This window comes from Rhea americana, unplaced genomic scaffold (assembly GCF_003343005.1).
Source record: "Rhea americana isolate MKP2758 unplaced genomic scaffold, rheAme1 scaffold_13, whole genome shotgun sequence".
Classification (NCBI taxonomy): Eukaryota; Metazoa; Chordata; class Aves; order Rheiformes; family Rheidae; genus Rhea; species Rhea americana.
In genome coordinates this window covers 8,855,977-8,879,806 of record NW_028185372.1, presented here as the reverse complement: position 1 = coordinate 8,879,806, position 23,830 = coordinate 8,855,977, and the positions used below count along the sequence as shown (strand labels likewise).

Here is a 23,830-nt window from a genome sequence, read left to right as displayed (position 1 = left end):
CCTTCCAGCTTCTGAGATATTTTAAATTCTGCTGGAGGGACAGCTCCGGTAAGCCCTATGAATTCTGACTGGATTTTTCTGCATGACTTTGTAAGGAAAAAGAAATATTTTGGCTTAGAACTGGAATTAGAACAAATTAAGATGTAGATCAGCTTGCAATTTTGAGATACCAAGAGCCCAAAACATGACCACATTTCTCAAAAATATAAGCCATGGAAGGTCTCTCCTGTGGAATATAAAAATAAGACACCAAAATAACTATTCAGTTTTAAAAATTTTCATTAAATGTAAGGAAAAGATTAGTTTTTACTTCCTGAGTAATACACTGCATTCCATAGATCCACATGACTGACTGCTTTATTGTGCTAGACAGTAAGAAAACCTCAAATAAACCAGACTTCCYCACTAGCAGTAGTATCTGTGCTTTTATTTATATATCTAAGCTTTGATTGCAGTAACTAACCTAGAGAAGAGTCTCCATGGAGACTAGAAAGTCATTTTAAACACCTACGACTTTTTCAGAATATAGATCGCTTTTAACATGATATTGCATGTTCTTCGAACTAGAAGCAACATTTCTTTATCCTTTTTGGATACTTTTATATTTTCATTAATCTACTCACATAAATACACAAAAAGGTATAYGCATATTGACAATAAAACTCTGTGAAGGTTATACAAAATGAGTAAGCTCTTGTAGTTAAGACTAGCTACCAATATTGATTTTCCTGTATCTACAAAGGAAATGTCTTTAAATCTAACTGCTGTGTAAATTGTCAAACATTTATGGTTTAAAAGCTCAGAAAAAAAAGGAGATTATAAAGACTAAATAAGAAGAGAGTCTAAGATGGCTCATTTTGATTTGTGCATCTAAAAATACACTAGAAAAGAGATATTCATTATGTCTCTCAACTTTTCTGCAGCTTAAATATATGAAATTTTAATCTATAGCTGAATTTTCTTTAATTACAGACACAGGGGTTTTTGTGAGTGAATTGTCAGTGGGTCTTAACAATGTGTTTCCCGATTCTTGCCTAGAAACCAAAAGGGAAGATACTAAATATTACATCAAAGAAGTTTGGCATCCCCATCCTTTTTGTGCAGTTCATGTCTTGTTCTCTCTTTTTCACCCAGAGGCTGTAATACTCAATTTTCATTATCTGGTTGTTTTTAACAAGGGAACTGTAAAATGCAGGTTCCTCTCAATGACAACAGCTGAAACTGCTAGAGAGCCCTATTCCCTCTTCATATGTATTTTGAAAACAGTTCAGTGTATGAATTATTTGTTTTTGCTTTATTTTTGTTTCCTTTAGTGCACTTTGCCTCTGCTAATACATACATATAGCAAAGTGTGAATTTCATGTGTTTAATTAATATGGATTTCCTACGGAGTTTTGCACTCTAGGAGCACGAGGGAAAACAATTATTTTCCATGACAGATGCTACTTGTGTTGCTTAGTGTACATTTGAAAGGCATAGTTTAAAATGTAGATATGGAAAAATTTGGAATATCATGCAGACTATTTCTTCATCAAACTGGACCTGAAATCAGTTTTGTCAGTGTTATGGATTTTCCAAGGATATGGATTTTCCAAGGGAGCCATTCTGTATCAGTCGTATTTTAATTGATATAATACCTTCTTTTCACTTTCTGTGAACAAAGCACTGTAAATAGAGATTTATAGTGCCTGTGGTGACAGTAGGTAATTCAAGATAATATACATCGATTTATTTCCCCCTTGGAGTATCTTGCTCCTGCGATGTGAACTCCTGGCAGGGAGTGGCTGCTTGCAAGCAGGGGAGGAAAGGGTATGAAAGCTTTCCGTGCTGTGAACACTGGGCAGCTACAGCTCTTCTCTTGATTTCATGTGTGAGTTTTGTTTTAGTTGCATTTTTGAACATTCCTAAGGAAGCAAGAATAGGGAAGAATGGAGAGAGGTCCCTATGTCCCAGGTAGAATCAGAGCAGAAATGTAGCAGTGTCTGTTTCTGTATGTTTTTCTGGGTGTTTCCAGGAGGTACAGACAGACACCGGCCTTTGAATTCCCTCTCCGTATCTTCACTGAAATAATAGTTTACAAGCTGTTGCAGAACAACTAACGTATAGAACAAACACTTTGATTCTGTCATTTCTGATCACTGAGCTGTCACTGCCCAACCCCATCTGCCCATTACTTACAAAGAACATATCTAAATGGTTGAGGATATGTATACCGTGTTTTGTCACCSTGTCTACTACCCTATCCTGACTTTGCAGGAAGAATAGATATTTAAAGTCAGTATCTCATGAACTAAGCATTGCACAGTGATATTAAAACTAGGCTGGAGCATATTAACTTAGGTATTGGAAACAGTGTTAGTCCAGAGTCCTGCAAGGGCATCCTAGCTAGCTTGCATAGGCAACTGCATCATTTTCTGCCACTAAACCAGTACTCAGTTGCTGAGTGGCCAGCACAGGGGAGGACACAAGCAGTAGGACATAGTCTCTCCTCCAGGCCCTCTAGGGAATTTTACGAGAGAGTTCAAGAGCCTTGTGAGTGCCAAGGCTCTGTTTTCACTGCCAGTTCWGCAAAGGTATGACATGATGCTTGGAGAAATTACATGCTGTTGAAGAATGTTTTTGCCTAAAGCCCAGTTTATAAGCATAACAAAACTTGGCCTAAAACAGAAGACAGACCCTTCAGAAAGAGAAGGGCTTTAATGTCACTCTCATTCTGGGAAAGAGGAGTGAGCTGTGGAKAGAATTATAACCTCTGTAATTAACAAGGTATTTTCCTTTTCTTCTTCCCTAATTTTAAAAAACTTTATATTCATGAACTTAGAAATTCAGAGACTTTTATTTGTCTTTAACATACTTATGATAAAAATAGATTTCCTAATGGAAACTCCTTCTTAAGGCTGGATTTTTTGTGACTATTAGAGCTATGCAGTGATGCTTTAATGGGTCTGCTAGATTTGCACAAATCATAACCTATCCAGAAAATATCTGCATCCTGAGCTTCCTTAGAAGCTGAAATATACAGTACTTCCAGTATTGTGTAATCTGCTCTGGACAGCAGCTAGACTCTATCACCATAATAGTTTTAAGGTTTGAGTCACTGTTCATAATTCCCCTGAAGCTGAAAATTTTAAAAGTCACAATTTACTACATGTCACTGTTCATAATATGGTGTTCTTTGTGTGGATTTGGCAATAGCGCAGACACGAAATGGGACTGATGACACTACATACTTTTTAAAATTAAAAACATTCATTATTAAACATTCTCTGCGAATGCTTTTGTTCAAYGTTCAGAGTCTTGCAATGTTGTAATGAGAGGCACTCTGGAGGTTGCTTCATTTGCAGGCCAGACCAAAATAAAATTAAGTTGTGCTTTGAAAATAATCACAACTATYGGGTTACATTGCTACATTACCTTACAGTTTCGGTTTCAATTTAGCTACAGTGATAGCTCTTGCCCTTGTTTTAAAACTGCCAGTACTTGGCACTTTAAACAATCTGTGTAGAAATCAGAAGCAGAGGGAAGTAGGAATCAAAAGTAGAGAAGCTAGCAGGAGAAAGGAAGCAACCTGAAGGGGATCAGAGGTGAGAAAGCTAATGGGGAGAGGATATTCTGTTAAATTTCCTTCATACTGCCCTCAGGGCTATACACTGCTTTGCTGTTGACTCACACTTTTTTTTAACTTTGTTSGGTTTTTAAAGAAAGAACCTCCAGGTTACATGAATGAAAGTGCAGCACTTAGTGCTGTTGTACATATCCCAGTCCACAGAGGATAACTGCAAACGTGAAATGCCCAATAGGAAAAGCTTCTTCAGCGAAGCWCCAGGTTTCAGTTAGCTACTCTTTAGAAGCTATGTGAGATCACAAAATTCCTCTCAAGTTAAAAATAACAGAGTTAAGAGTATGGAAAAAAGTAAAATTTCTGCAACTTGAGCTGGCAGTGGGAACTGTTACTGATAAGACTCCTATGTTATTTGCTGGGGCAGAGTATTCATTTGGGAATGCTGAGCAACTGTGTTGCTGTGTCAACATGCACAGTTACAAGGAGATAAAAAGAGTATATTAGTTACTGTTCAGCCATAAAAACTACCATCATTGCCACAAAACATTATGACATTTATTACCCTCAAAAATAAATATTGTGACTGGATGATAAAATGCCAGTTTTTATTTCTTTTGCCACCTGGCTGTGACTGTCTATAATAGAATGAGGCAGTCTAGACTAAATATCTGAATCAACATTTCATATACTTTATTTAGCATATGATTGTATTACCTTGCTTAATTTTGTTTATCCTTCTGATAAACTGGGCAGCTTACCATTAGCCTTTCAGAGGCATTTTCCATCTAAACTTTGGGGGAAGAAAAGCATATCATTTAGTCTAAAAAAACCCAGGCAAAACTGCAAATCTCTTTAGGATTATCATAGCATAGTTTAATTAATGAATATCAATTTAGCATGGCAGCATTAAGATGTTAATCTGATCCTCTGGTTTGCTTTCATCTAYCCCAGTGTAACTGTCGGTGACTACAGCTGAAGAAGAACAAGATGTGGTACAGAATGAAAGACCCTTCATCTTTATTTAACAACAGTTTTGCAGCTGAGTATCTATATTGCCTCATCAGCAATGCAATGAAAATACACTGTGAAAATTCTAGTCCAACAAAGAAAGTTTATTCTCAGGCTGTCACATCTGCAAGATTATTATCAATTATTGATGCTCAGTTCACTTACCAGCTGAGACACAGCAGGCTACAAAACAGGTATGTTGTGCTTCCTGTTGTGTGATCATAAAGAGCAATGGGCAGAAACTCATGAACAAGAAGAAAATTCTGCTGCATATGCTCTTGAGAATTAAAACTGAAATATGGGAATAGTTATATCTCAAGCCAGACCTCTCTTCTTGTCAGATAGAATCCGGTCATGATTGCTATTTTGTCATGTTTTCCCAAATCAAAGATTTTGTGCTTTCATATCAGACAGAACTGCCAAGTTTTTTCTGCATGAGGAAAAAGGGACTAGGAAAGGAGCAATGCAGCCTTCCTTACTAAACAGGTCTGACAAGAAAAGAAGAAATTCATCTCAAAAACTGCAGCCCTTATCTGAAGGGATGGGGGCTGTAGRGGAGGTGCAGCCATGCTCATGACGTAGTTACTGATCTATAGGGGCTACAGACCATTCTCCTCCCATCTGACCTGCTGCCCTCCAGTGAATCATGTCTAGCTATGGCCAGTAACAGCCCTAATGAACTACTATCTAAAACTGAAAAACTCCCTAACCTCTCATTCAAGGCACTCACGGGGCCAGTTAGGTCCACCGGCATTCAAGACTGACTTAGGTTTCCTGGCAATTTCTTGAAGCGTATCACTGAGTTTATCCCCACTGTGGAGCTCCACTCAGTCACCTGTGACTGAGCRGGATCTGGGTGAACGACCATCAACACCTTCACGACTATCCTGCCCTATCTCAGATTTGGGGGAAAAGGAAGACATGGAGCAGCCTGAGAGAATTTAGTCTAGGCAGTAGTTGCTTCCCCTTCTTAGTCTCCCTGCTGACATTATTAATATGACTTGATGCAGCATGGCACAGATGAGCAGACACATTGGTACCAGGAAGTATGGCACCCTGGTACCAAAGAAGATGGYGCATCTGTAGTGAAGGTGACCTTCTGCAGATGATCTTAATTCCACAGCAATATGAATGAAGGGCAAACAAGATAAAGAACCAAGTATGGATAATTTCAGACCCCTAAGTACGTTTTCTCTATGATTTAAGAACATAAAAATAGAAAAGTATGAAAACTTGCATGAAAATTTAACAGCTGTCTTTCTTAACTAACTGCTACAATGCTTGAATCTCTTTTTTTGAGTGTAAATCTATTGAAAACTTTTACTATGATATTCAAACTTTTAAATCAAAGGTTTAATATTTTCAAGACAAAAACAGTTGGATAAGGATTTGCATAAATTCCCATCTGTAATACGCATATTTAAATTCAGAACTTAGCAGAAAGAAAAAGATCATCAAATTACATTCATCAAAGCAACATTGTCCAGGCTACGTTGCTACTTAAGCCTAATATCAGATATGTTATCAGGAAGAGCCTTTAAAAATACAACAGGCATATGTTCTTCTTCATCACTGAGAGTTGTTTTCCAGGCAGACCKAAAGCCCTGTATTTGGCAATGTCAGTGATAACAGAAGGCAATACATTACCTTCCGGCACATCAAAAGTTTCAAGCAACAAAGAGTATTGTTGACACTGAATATTGCTTGTTTGTCTGTCRTAAGTGTTAAGAATAATCTGTTGAAAATTACAGAAACTTGTAATTAAAAATGGAAAACCACCTACTCGTGACATTTTCCTTTCAGCTAACTTTTCTTTTAGGGAGAGTCAGTTGCACTACACATACACTGCTCCTCAAATCTCTGGGGATGATCCACACAATGACTTTCAAATTTGGGGATACTCCTTTTTTGGATATCATATCAGAAACACTGTGGCAGACTTTGGAGTTGAAGATACACTTTTGAGGGAAAAGGTAATACATCACCCCAAAGAACTAAGTTATCCATATTCAACTTACAACATCAGATATTCCATCCCAAATAATGGGTGAAAAGCTGTGAAGCAAACTGACTTGGAATATAGAATTTTGTTTTAATATTTTAAGGCATATTCACTCTACCAAGAATTACTTTGTAAAAATGCCTTGATATTATCTGTAGTCAGAGAAAATATTTTGGTTTTGAGGCATATCTAATTTGCCACTGAACTTAATTCTTACAGAAATAAGAAGMGAAAGAAAAAAGTAAAATGAAGCAAGTATTCACAGCTTATGAAGAAGCAAAGAATTTTAGTRTTATTCTGTGCATATCAAAAGTCCRTTTTAAATAGTGAACATAACAAGTCAAAAGCGGAAGTTTCATGTAATTCCAGCCACTAATATGATTTTAAATTATAAAAGACAAACTTCCTATGTAATACCAATCTCCTTATRTTTAATATCTATTGTGCAAAAGAAAGACACAAATGAAAAAATAAACCAAATTTTGGTTTAAAGTTCACCCCCTTCTTTTTGCAAGATACCACTTATGCACTATTAGTGTTTTATTCTTTTGGTTTAAGTAGGAGAATGACATGGAACTATCTACCAATGTGCAAATTATTAACACCTGCTTGGCTGAAAAACATAACTATGTCAAATAACCAAGGCGTCTGCTTAAATCCTTTTGTCTGTATCAAGGCCCAGTTAATAYGCTTGATATCAGAGCGCTCCATCAGAATATTCTTTCAAACGGCTCYGCGGCTGCACTGCTGTTGGGAGGCTGCTGTCAGCTGCAGGGCAGACTCGCAGGTTGCAGGTGGATTGCTGGTGGACATGATGCAGCTCGTGTCCGGACAGAGCCCCCCAGGACAGACCTCCTCAGGGCACAGACGGGGAATGGGAAGTACGGCTTGCATCAGCTGCAGGACTGCACAAATTGTGCTGCATGTCAGGTCATACGTKTCGGCAAAGGGAGATGGAGGTTAAATTTGCCTAGAAGTGCTTTCCAGATCCGTTTGCTGATACACAACAAATAATGGATTTTTCCTAAATGATAGAACCAAGCTCAATATTGAGAGGTAAAAGAAAAATAGCCTGTCAGTAGGTCAAGTATGGACCAAGCATAAATATTAGACTGAAAATTGAGAGTCAGAAGTGAAAAGAATGTATCCTTTAGAACATATGCCCTTTAAAGTGCATGTAACAGTACTGACATTAACTTAATGGGCTAAATTTGCTTTGAGGACTTTTTACATTCCTCCGCTAACATACTAGTGTATTTTCTAATTTTATTCTTTCTCTTAATGACAATTCAAAAAGTGTCAGTATATATTTTATTAAAACAGAAGCAGGGCAAAACGCAAAAAATCCAGAGTGTAGCAGCCTCAGCTTCTTATCTTCTAGTTCGCTTGAAGTGYGAAATGGAAAAGAAAAAGCTAATTGTTTAAAGAAATTGAGTATTTTTTTTCCCAGAATGCTGTCCAGAATGACTACTGGTATTGGCATATTCAGTAAATCCAGCTGTCAAATGCCATCTTGCACTGAATGTTCATATTTTTTGAGTTTTAATTCAAAATATTATCTTGTGATGATAGTAGCATAGTCACTCATCTAAAGTGCCGTTTTAAAACTTTCTCCAATGATGCCTTAAAAAATTTAATTCAAGTCATATATACTACAAAAAAAATCAATTTTTAGCAATTGTTTTAGTAGCTACACTCATAATAATAAACTCATTGCACAGCTCAAAATCTACTCTGGTCCTACATGAYGACAATGTTCTCATTTCTATTGTCTTTGCCAAGACTCAGTTCCCAATAACCATCTCTCATGAATTATGGGCACAGATGAAACAGAATTTAATTCTGTTGGCATGAATTTGAAATTCAGATAATTTTTGTATTCCACAAATATTGCTTAGTACTAAATTATGCACYAAGTTCCTGTGAAAATACACAAGCAGGTGCAACACAGGAGAGCTCTAACACCAGAATTCACCTGCTTTTGTCCTCAGCTTCTGTTTCCTTCATAAAATAGGAATCTTATCTATCTTCTGCCAGATGACCCCTTCCCAAAACTGATGACCATGAGCAGATAGAAGACGGGGATCCATTTAAATGATGCCAGAGAAAAAAAGGAAGAGAGAAAAAAAGAAAGAAACATTTTCCATAGAAGACCCTCTGAACTTCTTTCCTTAGRAAGAGATGTAGCCATAGTCCTTTAAAACAGGGGCATTAAAATTGTCCATCTCATCAGTTTTAAGAAAAACTTTATTTTCTAAAGAGTATGGGGGTTCTTCCCAGGGTGCTGTGCTCATCAATCCTTAAACCTCGGACAGAAAGCAGGACAAACCAGTTCTACACACCTTGACAGACTCAAGAAAGCASAGATCTTCTGACAACTTTAATAATTCTGAGCCTTTCAGGCTCYTTCAACCTCGTGTGTCTCTTGAGGAGGCATCCCTGAATCTCTGACTTCAGCAATGTGGAATTCTTCAATTTTGAATTCCTGYACAACCTAGGAAGCCAGCACCCCACAACAGTGCTTTCAGACGTTATCTGGTCACCATATAGTTATAATGATATTGCCAGACAAGCACTTGAGGTTTGGACAACATTCTCGGGTACAGAGAAGAACTTACAAGTGAGTGTAAAACACACTACACAGTGTGCTCTTGTCCCTGTCTAGATYCTGGACCACAGAATCACAGAAAACGAGAATGGTTGAGGTTGGAAGGGACCTCTGGAGATCATCTAGTCCAACCCCCCTGCTCAAGCAGGGTMACCTAGAGCACATTGCACGGGATATCTCCAAAGAAGGAGACTCYACAACCTCTCTGGGCAACCTGTTCCTGTGTTCATGTCAAGCCAGCTASATTTCAACCTTGAACATAAAACTGGAGTCTTTTAGAACATATTTTTTACTCCTGCTGTTTCTGACTCAGCTGGGGACACTGCATGAAAAATACCATGGGTATGAAAAACTCTCCCTCCTCCAATCAGTAGAAGTCTAGAAGAGTAGCATTTATAAAAAACAGCTTTAACTTCAACTCAGGAACAGTTATTATCCTGGCACTTCTATAGAAATCAGTAGTCAGATCTGAGAGCATTTGCAAAGACAGAATAAAGCCTTCCCCTTCTCCTCTCTGTCATAAGGATCCACTTCCACAAAGCTAACACTTTACGCRGCCTGAACGGTTACAAGGAAGGGAAACATAAAACCCCCTACTGAAACATAATGACGGGAAACATAAAACCCCCTACTGAAACNAAAAAAAAAAAAAAAAAAAAAAAAAAAAAAAAAAAAAAAAAAAAAAAAAAAAGTCTAAAAAAGGTACATGCTATAGGTGGCAGCATAAAAAAAAAGTAATGAATGCAACCACTGTGACATTTTAACTGAACTTGTAAAACAAATGTGCATTGAAGTGGCATGGAACCATTCCCAACATTCACGGATTTCCAACTCAGATTTAACAAGAAGGAATGTGTTAAAGGAAACCAAATTCCACTAAACTAATTACTTGACACTTGTGGATGCTGTATAAAGAACTCAGCTAAATGGCATGATTTGGTTATTTCCTGTTTCTAATTGAGGCTCTAGTCCTTGGCCAGGCAGGACTAGATGAACACCAGCAGGTTCCTATTCATAGGAATAAATCCATTCCTAAAAATCTGCATCCTTTCAGGGCAGCATGACTACTATGCCCCAAAGCYCTGCAAGTTTGACACCTTGCGCTTGCCCGGTTAGCTGCACTTCTGAACGGAATAACATCCTGCAAAAGGCAGCTTCAAAATCTGAAGCTCCATCAGATCTGCTGAGTCAAAGTACGTTTGCTTTGCTGTTTCCACTAGCAGCCAGTTTTCAGCACGCACCCACTCTTACTGAATAAAAGCAGAAACTGTTGGTCCCTGAGAATTTCTGAAAATCTGTAACTATAAAGGAGAATATTGTTCAGTGCTGTGACTACTGCCACTGGTATTTTCTTTAAAGGAAATGCATTCTGAGACTGACTTAGCACTGCTTCCTAGCCAGCAGTACTGCTTGCTTAGGCTGTCTGGGAAAAGGGACAGAACACAGGTTGCACATCTAGCCAGCTGCCAGTGGAACAAGTCAAAGCCCAGTGGAAAAAAAGCACCTTCTCTCTGAATCATATGTTTACTCTTAATAATAATCCTTCCTACCAGAGAAAGACATTTCCTTCCACATTTTGTCAATTTGATATTATTAATCTGATAGTTCAATATTGTAAATAATACACTCAAACTCATTTCCATCATGAAAAAAGGCTATGCAGGAACTGAGTGTTTCTTCCATCTTGGGGCATGAACTACTCTGAATATTTCGCAAAAACCCCAAAAACTATTACTACATAATTCAGATTCAAAATGCTTCTGAAATCTAGAGCAGGAAAATACTTTGCCTCCGTTACTTTATTGTTTTCATTTTAGTTTAGCACTCTCTAAAGAACTGAAAATATATACTTAAAAATACATTCTGATTAGAGAAGAACGCTAGCAGAATACTAGCAGTGATACAAGTGGGTGACTGATTCTTCTTCTTCAGAACTAGTTAGAAGACTAGTAATACTCCCTAAAATTAACACACAGATAATACTGGTCTCCATGTTCTTGGAAAAATACACTTCAATCAGTTTATCAATGTCTTTAACAAAGATTTAGAACAATAGCTGATAAAGTCTATATATGATGCAAAAAAGTCCAAATKATAAAAATTATTAATGATCAATCAGTTATATAGGACAATCTAAACTGGCTGGCAAACTAGGCTCATTTAGCCAGTATCTGTTTTAGAATATGTAAAACTATACAGAGAACGTAGCTACATGGAGAACACAGATAAGGTAAGGGACRGTCCCTAGAAAGCAGCAATTCTGAAATGACCGAGCAGTTATGGTACACTGCCCTGGCAGTTTATTCTTTGCATGATCTTCTGGAAGAGACTGAAGGCAATAAATCAGCAGGCGTACATAATACATAAGAATTATTAGAAGATAGTAACTCCCGATCTCTCACACAAAAAGTTTCTGAATCTCAAAGAAGATCTCTACATAGGTTACAACTTTTGTTATTACTGTTGTTTATAACCTCCAAGTACCTCTGTTTGGTTTTACTTAGAGAAGAAGATGTGATATGAATGTTTCTTGAAGCATCTGTTGTCCAGCTGAAATTTATTGTGCCTCCAAGTCATTTAGGCAAACTCAAACCAAACACTTTCCCAGTCTACCAGGTTGGAGAATGTGTGGCTACTATATTGTTTCATMTACCAGTAGTAATAGCTTTAAATGAAAATACAAATACTGAACTGATTTTTTGTATGTAAAATGTTAATAGTCACATTAGATATAGCATCTCTCACAGCTGAATAGATTCATGCTGACCTAGGCACTGCATATTTGGAAATAAGATTATCCATCTGTTGTCAGAAAAGAGAAGTTTCAGACTTCATTTTAAAATAGCACTTTCATTCAAATGAAAAAATGCCTTTCAGTGTGAGTACCAGAGCTTTGAACAAATTGCTTTTAAAGAATCATCCCAACATACATTTTAAACCGAAATCCCTTATCCAAATCTAAAAGGCACTTGTAGATTCATTACCTTGACTGTACTGTCATTTCTAAATCAAGCCTTGAGATTGATGAGATTTGCATGTGAATTTGGCCCGTAGTGCACAGGAACGAAATGGCACTGCTGCCTTCAGAGACATATTTATCAAAATGAAAAGCATTTCAAGCTGGAAAGCCTTAACAGCTCTTGCTCCCCMGTTCCCATCTTGCATATCTTTCACAAACACATAGACAGACAAACACACAGACATACTTAGTCTTCTGTGGCATTTGTTATTGGGAATTTTCTTTAACTTCTCTCATACTCAGAAGTAAACTGTAGTTTTGTGATTACTACCAAAACTGGAACATGGGCTAATCAAAATTAACTATCAGCTGTGACATGTGAGGAATAAAATAGAGATGAAGGGGCAGGGCAGCAACTGGGTTCATGAAAATATAAATAAAAATAAAATCAAATCCCTGTCTCATCTTGACAAGTGAGGCACTCTGCTTATCTGTCACCCCTTTCATCATGCAGATCACTGATCAGTAGCTCTAGGCATATAATCATGCAATCCCCCATGTCCACCAAATGTCTACAATACTGCCAACGATTTGTACAGCTATTAGTGAAAAATGATGGAAAAATCATATTTCACAAACATATTTAAAAACCTGTTCCAGAGCTTTAACTATTTTTTGGTTTCATTTTACACCATTTTTTTTTCTTATTATGAAGCCTAGTTATTTTTTATCATTGAGAAAGAGTGACAACCACACCAGATTCAGGAAGCTGCAAAGCAAACAAGTGGGGAAATTAATAATAAGCACTCATATTTGCACTTGCTATAAAGAGACCTTTGTATCAGGAGAAGCTGGATTATGCATGATATGCTATATATTTTGYCCAGGAGTGGGGCAAAGAGATTACAGCTGTCCCTAGACAGCCATTATTGCCCATTTAACCCAGAGCTTGAATGGAATCAGCCCATGGGCAAAAGACAGCAGAGCCAAAGCAAGAGAGAGCTTCAGCTGGCAGGCTGGTGCTGCAGACACCATTGCTGGATCACCTGGGAGGCTGGGGGTGCTGCTTGACTCCCTAGTTATGCTAAACTTTCACACTCTAGCATCCATGAATAACATTTTCCACTATCTCCTGTTAGGCAGGAGATTCTGTCTAATGCTGTTGAACAGAGCTGCACTCTCAACTGTTTAACAGCAATCTTTCAGCAYGTTACCTCCTGCTTGTGTAAGACGGGCAGATAATCTCCTTGGTATAACAAGTTACAGTTAGCAAACKTGTCTTCCATTTTGTGTACTAAGCAGAGACTCCTCTCAGATAAATTCAGTTGTCCAAAAGCTAGATGTCTGGTCTACACTAATCATTTAAGCTTATTGATTCTCTAGTAGATGGAAAAAGATGAATGCTTTATAAGAGCAACTCACTGCAGAGTCACACAGGTGTCTCAGATAGGTGTGGAGGAGACACTCTGGAGTTGTCCCTTTCCATTGGTGGAGCATGTATAAGCACATCCCTAACATTTAAGCAGGCAGTGCTAGGCAACCCAAGTTCCAGTCTATTTCTTCTACAACAAAATCAAATTCATGTTCAAAATTCTTATTTTCAGAAGTGCTGAATGACCAGGCTCAGCATATCTAGATCAAAAAAACCCTTTAGATGAAGAGAAGGAAGCTGCTCTGTGGAACACCTACCATAAGAATAAGTAGAAGAGTGTGAAAGAAAGAGAGCTTTTTCTTGGGGAGTCTGAGTTTGGGCAGCAATTACCTTTAGAAACAAAGAACTATCACAACATCACTGTCTTTTACTTCAAGTGTAAACCATGGTTTTGACCTTGCCTGCCCTGAAAAAAGCACACGCTACTGTATAAATTAAAATAAAAAATTGTCCCCTAAAATACCAACTTCCGAACACAATCCTCTTTCAAACACAATTCTCCCATGGGAACAGATTGCAAGAGAGCATATGGAGCACACAAGACAAACGGTATTCACATCACTCAGTGTACTGCTAGGAAATTATCAGATACTAACATAACTCATAAAAGGCAAGATGATAGCACTGAGATTAACTGTAGTTTTCCTTTTGGGTCATCTTTATTTAAAAAAGCCTTGACCTATTTAGGTCCTGATCTCCCATGTCTGATTTGAATGACACACTTATGCAGCTATCTTGACAGTCACAAGATGTATTGCAACATAACTACCAGTAATTTTGGGTTCTGCTACTATGATGAAGTCTACTCATCACCTTTACACTTGAGGCACAAGACTGAAACAATAACGCCTAGCCAGATAAGATTAAAAGCAATATGATGAAAAAGTAAATCAAAAGGAACTCCCCCAAAAGGTATCTCATTTTTTCTGTGAACTTTCAAACTATRGAAAATCCTTCTGTTATCTTTGTAGTCACTCTCCATATTAGGAGATTCCTGGATTGTGGTATAAATAACCCTTATTGACTGAAACCATGGGAAACACAATGCTTGTGATGAATTATATGCAACACATTTTAATGTATTGCCTTTTCTCAGAAAACAAGCAAACAAACAAACTAGCATTTGAGCTAGGCAATTTGCTAGCATTTGCTTAGACAATCTATTTGGAAATAAATTTTCCAAAATAATTTACACTGTCACAGCAAGTGAGTGATATCATATATTCTGTATGGTATTTAAAATGAATTCCAAATCTAACTTACCAGTCCTGCACAGCATTGAAGGATTCTTCATTCGTGATGTCATACATTAAAATGAACCCCATTGCACCTCGGTAATAGGCCGTCGTAATTGTTCTATATCTCTCCTGACCTGCTGTGTCCTGAAACAATAACAAACATTTTTTTCTGGTTACAAATAAATAAATATTTTTTCTTAAAAGTCAGAAGAAAACTCTGACAGTCATCATTGCACAGCTCGGCAATCCGAGAGGGGGAGGAAAAGGACCAGGGAGTSCTGGTGGATGACAAGTTGACCATGAGCCAGCAATGTGCCCTCGTGGCCAAGAAGGCCAATGGTCTCGTTGGGTGCATTAGGAAGAGTGTTGCCAGCAGGTCGAGGGAGGTGATCCTGCCCCTCTACTCAGCCCTGGGGAGGCCTCATCTCRAGTACTGTGTCCAGTTCTGGGCTCCCCAGTACAAGAGAGACACGGAGCTACTGGAGAGAGTCCAGYGTAGGGCTATGAAGATGATCAGAGGGCTGGAGCACCTGCCCTRTGAGGAACGGCTGCGAGAGCTGGGCCTSTYCAGCCTGGGGAAGAGAAGCCTGAGGGGGGATCTTATCAATGTGTACAAGTACCTGAAGGGAGGGTGTCAAGGGGACGGGGGCAAACTCGTCCCATGTGACAGGACAAGAGGCAATGGGCAGAAATTGAGGCACAGGCAGTTCCGCCTGAACGTGAGGAGGAATTTCTTCCCTGTGAGAGTGACAGAGCACTGGCACAGGTTGCCCAGAGAGGTTGTGGAGTCTCCTTCTCTGGAGATACTCAAGGCCCGCCTGGATGCAACCCTGTTTAACATGCTCTAGGTGACCCTGCTGATCGGGGAGGTTGGACTAGACGATCTCCAGAGGTCCCTTCCAACCTTACTGATTCTGTGATTCTATCAAATCTGYTTTGGCTCATAATACAAAGGACATGTCCACTGTCATGTGGTGGGAGTGGAGAGAAGTAGGAAGGCATGGCCCTACATCCGGTGATATGACAGGTGTCATGCTTTGAGTCATGTTACACAATGACAACATGAGAATCTTGTCTCCTCTTCCTGCCTTGGACCTTCCCAGTTTGAGAGTGGGGACAGGTAAAATCCCATTTCCAAATTCCAGGCAAAAAGCTAGGATAAAATAGCATCCTTAAGACCTTCACTGTAAGATCAGGACAATTCATGAAGTTCAGGAATACCCTGATCAAAAAAAAGTGATGTCTCATCATCCTGTTCTTGTGACTGTAAACTGTTGGTGATTATGTCAACTTTGCTGCCAAAACAGATTTGGGCTGACAAAATAAAAATAGCATTTGGGSTGCAGTGGTCTTTAAAATAAGGATGGTACCTGACACCAAGAGAGTTTGCTAGCTGGCCCTTACCTCAAACCAGTTTTCTCCCTCACATTCTCTGTACYTTTATGCCTTTAACTGAGAAATGTAAGACTTTCTTCTACTGCTTACTTTATTTATTTCCATTATAAAATCTTCAGAGCAGGGACTCTCTATTACTACATTTATATACAATGTCTAGCATAAACCACCACTATCTCTAGTAAGCTTGTGAGACACTAGCAATACCTCAAATATAGGAAATACATAACTTATTTTCAGTTTCAGTTTACCTATTTAAGATTTTAAACCATAAAAACATTAATAGATGAAACATAACATCTCAGTGAAATCCCGTAACTATCTAATAGATCATCCATGCAAATTTGATTTTAACAGATATTGAAAGTTACTTTTGTTATTTCAGATTTTTGTGAGTGGATAAGAAATAGCTTACTTTAAAATATGGACAAACTTATTTAATTTGTCTTCCTAGAGAGAAAAAAAATAACCACTAACAGACACTATTTGGATGGTTTTCTCAAATGGTGCCTATGATATTGTCTTGTGAATACAAGAAAAATAGATTAAAYGAGATTTCTTCTTTACATATGTTCATCTTGTAAACATAAAGTAAAAAAGGTAGATTTTACATGTATCAGAAAGCATTTATAGACTGAGAAACATAACCAAGATAGTTACCAAAAACAAACAAGTTCTTAGGTAAAATATATGGATTCAGTTTATTGTGGATTACAGCTGCTATTGCCTTAATGTAGTTTCAGAGATCTAAGACTGAAAGCTAATATGAAAGTYAGAGCCTAGTAGGTTTCACAGGATGTTAGTATRTGATTGTATGGAAAGGCCAGACAGACCTGCACTCCTGTCTGCACTCTGAGCTGGGTTCAACCACGGTCTGGAGCTTGGATTAACAAAACTTGATGACTGAGCTGACCTAGGCATGTTCTAGTGCTCAGAGGTCAGTTCTTTCTGAGTAGGTCAGTGGAAAGTACCATGGAAATGTCAAGTAAAACCATTTATTAGCAGAAGGAATATCATCTGCTATTATTAAAACCACTTCTTTGCATTTCTTTTACGCAATAAGTTTTACTCTCACATGCTTTGATGGCTTCATCTCTTTCACTTGCTATTAGGAAAAAGAGTTGGAAGAGAGAAGGAAAAAATGGCCTATAGCAAGCACTCAGCCTTACCGTACAGAACAGACATGGCTTTCAAACATATTTTGCCGTTASTTCTCCATTTGTCAACTAGAGACACGTATGGCTGGAATTATGTCAGTATGATAAGCATGAGCTCATTGCTACTGAAGCAAATATTATTTTGCTGCAGGTGATTTCTGCTGAAGCCTGCCTGCAGATAAGAGTGAAAAGCCCTAGCCGCAAACCAGTTCCTACCCAAGACACCAATAAATTTCTGTGCAGTGCTTAAGAGAGCTAGTGTAGGCTTAGGCATTTTTGATTACAGAGAACAAAAATGAATTTAAAGRAAAAAGAATCAAGATAGAAGTTCTTAAATATTTTTACATAAAGGGAAACCCAGCTGCAGATGAAAATCCAAATGCTGACAKATTGTGGAGCTATGAGATGCTCTTCTGGACCTCAGTATTCAGTTTGGGTTAGTCAAAGAAAGAAGGAGGTATTTGAGGTTGTTTTTAATGAAGGTTTATAGTAAGTGCCTGTATCTAATGCTACGTTAATGTCATGTTAWAAAAAGAGATTTTCTAGAGTGGTATTTCAGCATATGGCATAAATAGATGACCACAAATAAAGTGTAATTTTTTTAGTTTCAAATGTCTGTAATCAGGTTGCTATTGGTATTATTTTCAATTCACTTGCAGTAATGAAGTAATAAAAATTTAAACAGRTGTAATGTAGAAGTTCTGCAGTAGAGGGCTTAAGATTGTTTAAGAAATGAGCCCAAAAATCAGTAATAAAGTCTGTTAAAAATTTTGTATTCTCTGCATTCATAAGCATCTCCTTTGTATACTGCCTATTATTATAYTCATAAACACCTCAAAGAGGGCTTCATCTGCAGTACTTTTAAGGATTTCAAATATCTTCATTTGTCAGCAGAATTAGCATACTAGAAACATTAAATTTTTAAATATTAAACATTATATTTTATTATTGTGATTTTGTTTATTTGAACTGATATTTCAACGGTGCAAGTGGCTTTTTTCTCWGTTTATTAGGTTTTATTTTTATGGTAGGATTGAGCAGAAAAGAACTAATTTCTATATTTCATCATATTTATATCTTTAATTCTCTTTGATTTTTTTCCTTAGGTACTGGCTTCAACATATACTTGAATAAAAACTTGTCCAATTCAGCTATGATTACTGGCTGCTGCTGTTTTATCATAGGCATTTTAGTGAGATCATGGAATTGATCTGATGATCATCTTTTTAGGTTTAAGTTATGAAACATGATGTCTGTATTATACACTGGTGTCTATTTTTAAGGGAAACTAAATAAAAAAAGTCTGAGGAAGAATAAATTTGACCTAATATTCACTGGCAGTTTGTTTCCATCTCTRAAGGGCAGAAAACAAGATGCATATATTGTCTAGGGGGCTATTCATTCATGTAGGTAATGTCTGATAAGGACATTGCTTCACCAAAGAAGTGGAGTGGAAAAGCAGCAGGGAATGAAGGACAGTGAGGGAATTCTTTATGAAAAGCAAAAGTTCAATGTAAGAAAGACAAAAAGGGGCATTTTATATATCTTGAACAAAACAATAGAAGTAATGTATTTTCAGTCATTCTCATGCTCCACACCCTGATATGTACCATTGCCTATTAAAAAAATCATTGTTTTTTGCCAGAAATTTTATAGCCAAAAGAACCACTAAAGCATTCCCATCAATAAGGATCTTGAATAGGGCATGCATATGTGTAGGTAGCAGAGAAGAATGGTAGAGACATAGACCGAGTGTGAAATACTTGTTTCTGCAATAGGGTAAAGATTGCAGCCTGGTAAATATTTGTCCAACAGTCCTTCCTCATATACACAACAGTCCTTCCTCATATACACATCAGATTAACGTTAGCTAGATAATTTTAGATTACCTTGCCTGTTCATTTGAGTTAGTCTGAAAATTGTGAATCTGATATTACAATAAAGCTTAAAGGAAAGATGCATTAGCTATTTTTACAGTAAGCACATAAACTAGATTTTCATCATGCATCTCTATCTTGAAACCACACTTGAATAATGTTATGGGAAAATTTCTACAGATTTTCGTTGTATTATATAACTGTCATACCATTGAAGGCCTCAGTATATGGGGAATGTACTAGTTGCTGACAATAATGCTCCCAGGGAAATGGAGAGTTATTATAAAGTAAAAGCCATCTAGGCAAGCAGAAATATTTAGGAACAGTAGGATAGCTGATGCCTAGAAGAACCTGTATTCCACATGAAGTTTGGAGTTTATGGGACTGGAAAATCTTTAAATACAAAACAGAGAAWCCAAAGTACTGACCACATCTTCAAAACATCATTATTTAGAATTACAATGTACATTTGGCTGAGTTAACTAAGCAGAAGTAAATCCCCCTTGCTGCCAAGTCCTACTGAGCTAGACTTCACCTAGAATGCGCTATAGTAGCTCAAATTTCTTAGACTCTACCAACATTTTTGAGCAATGCACTACATTGGGCCCTTGTTAAATTCATTTRCTGAGTGTGTGTGCTCTCCCTCCCACCCTCACCTAGCACTGCACCATGGACATGAACAATACTTTATGTAAATAACTTCCAAGTGGAGTTGCTCATTATTAATACAGACAGTTTTGAAGGTGAAAGCAACTAGCATTTAGAAGCAAGAACTTTTAATAAGAGTGTCTTTAAGGAATTCAGTCTGCAAAACATAAACTGATTTTGTAGCACACTTGAGTGACTCTGTGCCTCTATATTTCTCCCCTGCAAGCTAAACATAAAAATGTCATTTTAGGTTCATTTCCCACATGATAAGTTTTACTCATATCACAACACAGCTTGTGTTTTGTGCCAGGAAACTGGCAGCAGGGGAGGAGGATTTCTTGGATGCCGTTTATATCTCCGCTGCACATCCACCACATTTTAAGAGAGGCAAACAGAAAGATAAAATTAGAAAACTGAATTGGGTGACTTGTCACTTTACAGGTCAAAATTTTCTGTTAACTTAACCTGAATTGGCACAGCATTCAAGAACTGCAGCTCCTTTGTAAGATTTGTATTTCCCTTCTGTTGTTGCTGCTCAAAGGTTATTTATATACTCCATCAAAGAGATAGTATGTTTCTTTAATTTCTCCTACTGATATAGAAAAGAACTTGAGGTAGTAAATGAATGAAAATCTAAATTGGCTTTTTTCAGAGCGGCATGAAAGACACAGATCTGATCATTCCTCAGAGATCTCCAGGATCCCAAGAAAGAAAGGATAAAAAGAAAAGCATGACAAACAAAACCCAGTAAGTTCAGGGAAGGGCAAGGGACAATCACTGCAGAAACTCTTCTGAGGCRGGTAGGTGGACAGTGGCAAATGTATTTGAAGCCTCTGCTAGATACTCAGAACGAGCATCGGCTGGTTTACCGTAGGAGCAACTGAGTGGAACACAAAGAAAGAGGAAAGGGAGGAAAGGTGCCAGGAGCAGAGTACCTGGGAAACACCRTTCCTCAACAAGTAGCCTCGTCAAGCCACAAGGCAATTAGGTGTTAGGCATGTAGAAACACAGATATACGATCTATCAAGCAACTGAAAACACAGTTCAAAACAGTTTCTTAAATAAAAGTACGCACAAAAGATGCAACAGAATATATTTTGAGGCACCCGTCTCCTACTGGCAGCTCTTTCCAGACTTCTAATAGCTTTGATTTCCCTAGATTTTGTCCTGTGCGTGTGTGCGTGTGTGCACACACCACACACACGTGTGTGAATCTACATGCATACGTATCTACATGTGTGCTAAAACAACATTTGGAACTTAAAAAGCCAGCTACTCAGCTTGATAGCACATATCTGCTAGAACTGCATACCAATCCTCAGAACTCACCTCAAAATCACAGCTGACAGTTCATTCATCATACTGGCAGGGCCAACTGGAAATAGTTGGGGCCAGAGCTGAAGGGGGAGGCATTACTCCAAACACAACTAGCAATATGGTCCTGGGAGGGCTGTCCTGGTAGGCAGAACATGGGCAGAGCTTGCCCTACAAGGGCAGTACGGCGCTCAGAAAGTCAAAGCTGGGTTGTAAAAGTACTTCACTGCCAAACTTGCTTCTTCTCATTCCGTTCATGAAGCTCTTGATTCTGCCTGAATTTCATTTCCCTTTAAGTTTTCCATATTTTTCCTTTCTTTCTCTTGACGATATCTTCTTTATTTTTAAGACTCACATAAAGCTTTCATCTCTGTAAACTACTGCTTCTTCCTAAGTCATAAAGCTTAGAAGAGGCATGGTACCACCACCTCCTCGCCAGCTTGATCTCAGGTGCCGTCGATTCCGGATCTGAGTTCYGAGCCCCTCTGACACTCTCCGAGTGTCTCTCCCTTCCCTTGACAGATGCAGCAGCTTTCTCCCCATCCTATATTCACTTTTGGCCTGTCCTGTTCTGGAGGAGATTAGGACCAGTTCTTCTGGTCCATTTTCCCCATTTTTGAACATACTTTGTGAAACATTTGTCAGATCAGTGGGACCTGTCATTCTCCTCAAAAGTAACACTGAATATTTTGATTAAAGTACCACTTTAAATTTAAACAAGGTTCATGTTAGATCTTAAGGATTCCTCTTTCTGAAAAGGTTCAGGTTTTCCTTTCAAGAGATTTTTTTGTTTTATTTGATGAGAAGTATTACAGAATCAAACAGTAAGTACAGCTCCAAGAATAAATAGTGGAAATCATGAATTTATGAAGTATTCTAATTTTTACTTAATGYAATAATGTCAAGTACTTTTTTCTGAGTAAAATTTAAACACAAATTAATATTGTGTGAGACCAGCTTGTAACTGCAACTAGAGAAAAATCAGTTTTTTGTTTGCATTATTTTTAATTACTTTTAACTTGAACAGACTGTACCGATTTCTTCATACTTTTCTGAAAAAATGAGGCAACGGAGAGTCATCCTGTTAAAAAAMTGTTATACACAAAAGAAACCAGTAAAGCTATTTTAAGGAACCATAATCTACAGGCAGATATAACCATATGGGAAGTAGTACTGAAAAAACATGGGATTTTATGTTGTCTTGTCATATTTTATTTTTAAAGCTCTTGCTCCCAGTGTCCTGTAATTGTACAAGAACATCAACTTCTTTTCTCCTTTTTTAATCATTATGGTTAGAGAACAAACTTTTTTTCTAGTGCATAATGAAAACAACAAAAGGCATTTAATATGGCCCCAAATTGCTCTATTAAGAACAAAACTTCTACTAAAAATAAAATAATATTGGGATAAAGTTTGACTTTAGATTTCAAAATGGTCACATCTGGCATTGGATTCTGGCAAAGTCTGAAAGGATCAGAACAACCTAGGTTTGAGTGAAAGAGATAAAAAGAAATGTTAAATCTACAATAACATTTCATGTTATTAGAAACTTGACAGTCAAACCCAGTACRAACAATCTTCAAACTTAACAGAAAATCTCCTTATCCTGAGAGTGTACTTGGTAACACTGAGACTAAACAAACAGTGGTAGTCAAACAGTGGGATTTGGATAAATTGCCACAGAGCCAATCCTAATGATTCATGAGACTTAAGTCTATTAGAAAAATAAGAAGCAGAGCTGCTCCACTGAACAGTCCTTGTCTCACYTGGCTTTGGTGACTGCTAAAGCTATCTGCAACTTGTCAAAGTTTCAAAACTGGTTTTTCCATCCACAAAGCACTTGGTAGCCCCAAAGTAGAAGTTTTCTTGCCCTATGATATGTCTTCTTTTGCTATRCTCAAGCTTTTACATCATTTCCCTGATCTTCCCTCATTTTTTGTCTTTCATTTAGTAGAGATGTGTGAAAACACAGGCATAAAATAGAAATTCAGAGAGTCAAGCTGGCTATTATCACACGAGCAGAGATCATTCTCCAGGTATATCAGAACACCTCTGCATCTTCTCTCTCTTCACATTTCTGTACTTCGATTACATACTATCATTTTTTTGGGGATGAACTACTTCCCTCTGGAACTTGTTATTCATAAAATATGAGTAATAAGCGTTCAGCTTTATCTCTACCTTGGCATTTTGTCCTCTTCTGCATTTTGAGGACAGCTTTCTTTATTAATATTCATTATTCATATTTAATTAACTTGCCCTTATTATTCAGAATGAGATGAGCTCCTTGGATGGAGAAAAGTTTGACCAGTCGTTTTGATAATAGTTCTATGTTAATACCTCACTGCACTGCACAAATTTGCATAATGCTGTGTTATCATATCACAATATTATGCAAATCCTTGTCTACTGATTAGCTAACAGTATCTCTCAGCTACTGAGAGCTATGAGCATAACTCTTTCCTCATGACAAAACCAAACTTGGCATATTTGGGGTTTGGGGCTTTTTTAGGAGCAGAGTTCTATAACTCTCCAACTCTAAGAGAAAAGTATGAACTGYTGCTGCAAAAGACCTCTCAGGCCATAGACCAACAGTCTAGCAAGAAATTAGATCTCCTCACCTCTGTTTT

The 23,830-nt window shown here is 37.7% G+C and overlaps 1 protein-coding gene across 1 annotated transcript in view; it reads right to left on the bottom strand.

Moving 5' to 3' along the window:
- Positions 1-23,830, bottom strand: part of RAB3C (RAB3C, member RAS oncogene family) — a 119,496-nt gene that overhangs the window by 48,127 nt on the left and 47,539 nt on the right. The window contains exon 2 of the mRNA XM_085326461.1: positions 14,835-14,953. Within this exon, the coding sequence (XP_085182587.1) occupies positions 14,835-14,953 (119 nt within the window). The remainder of the gene's footprint in view (positions 1-14,834; positions 14,954-23,830) is intronic.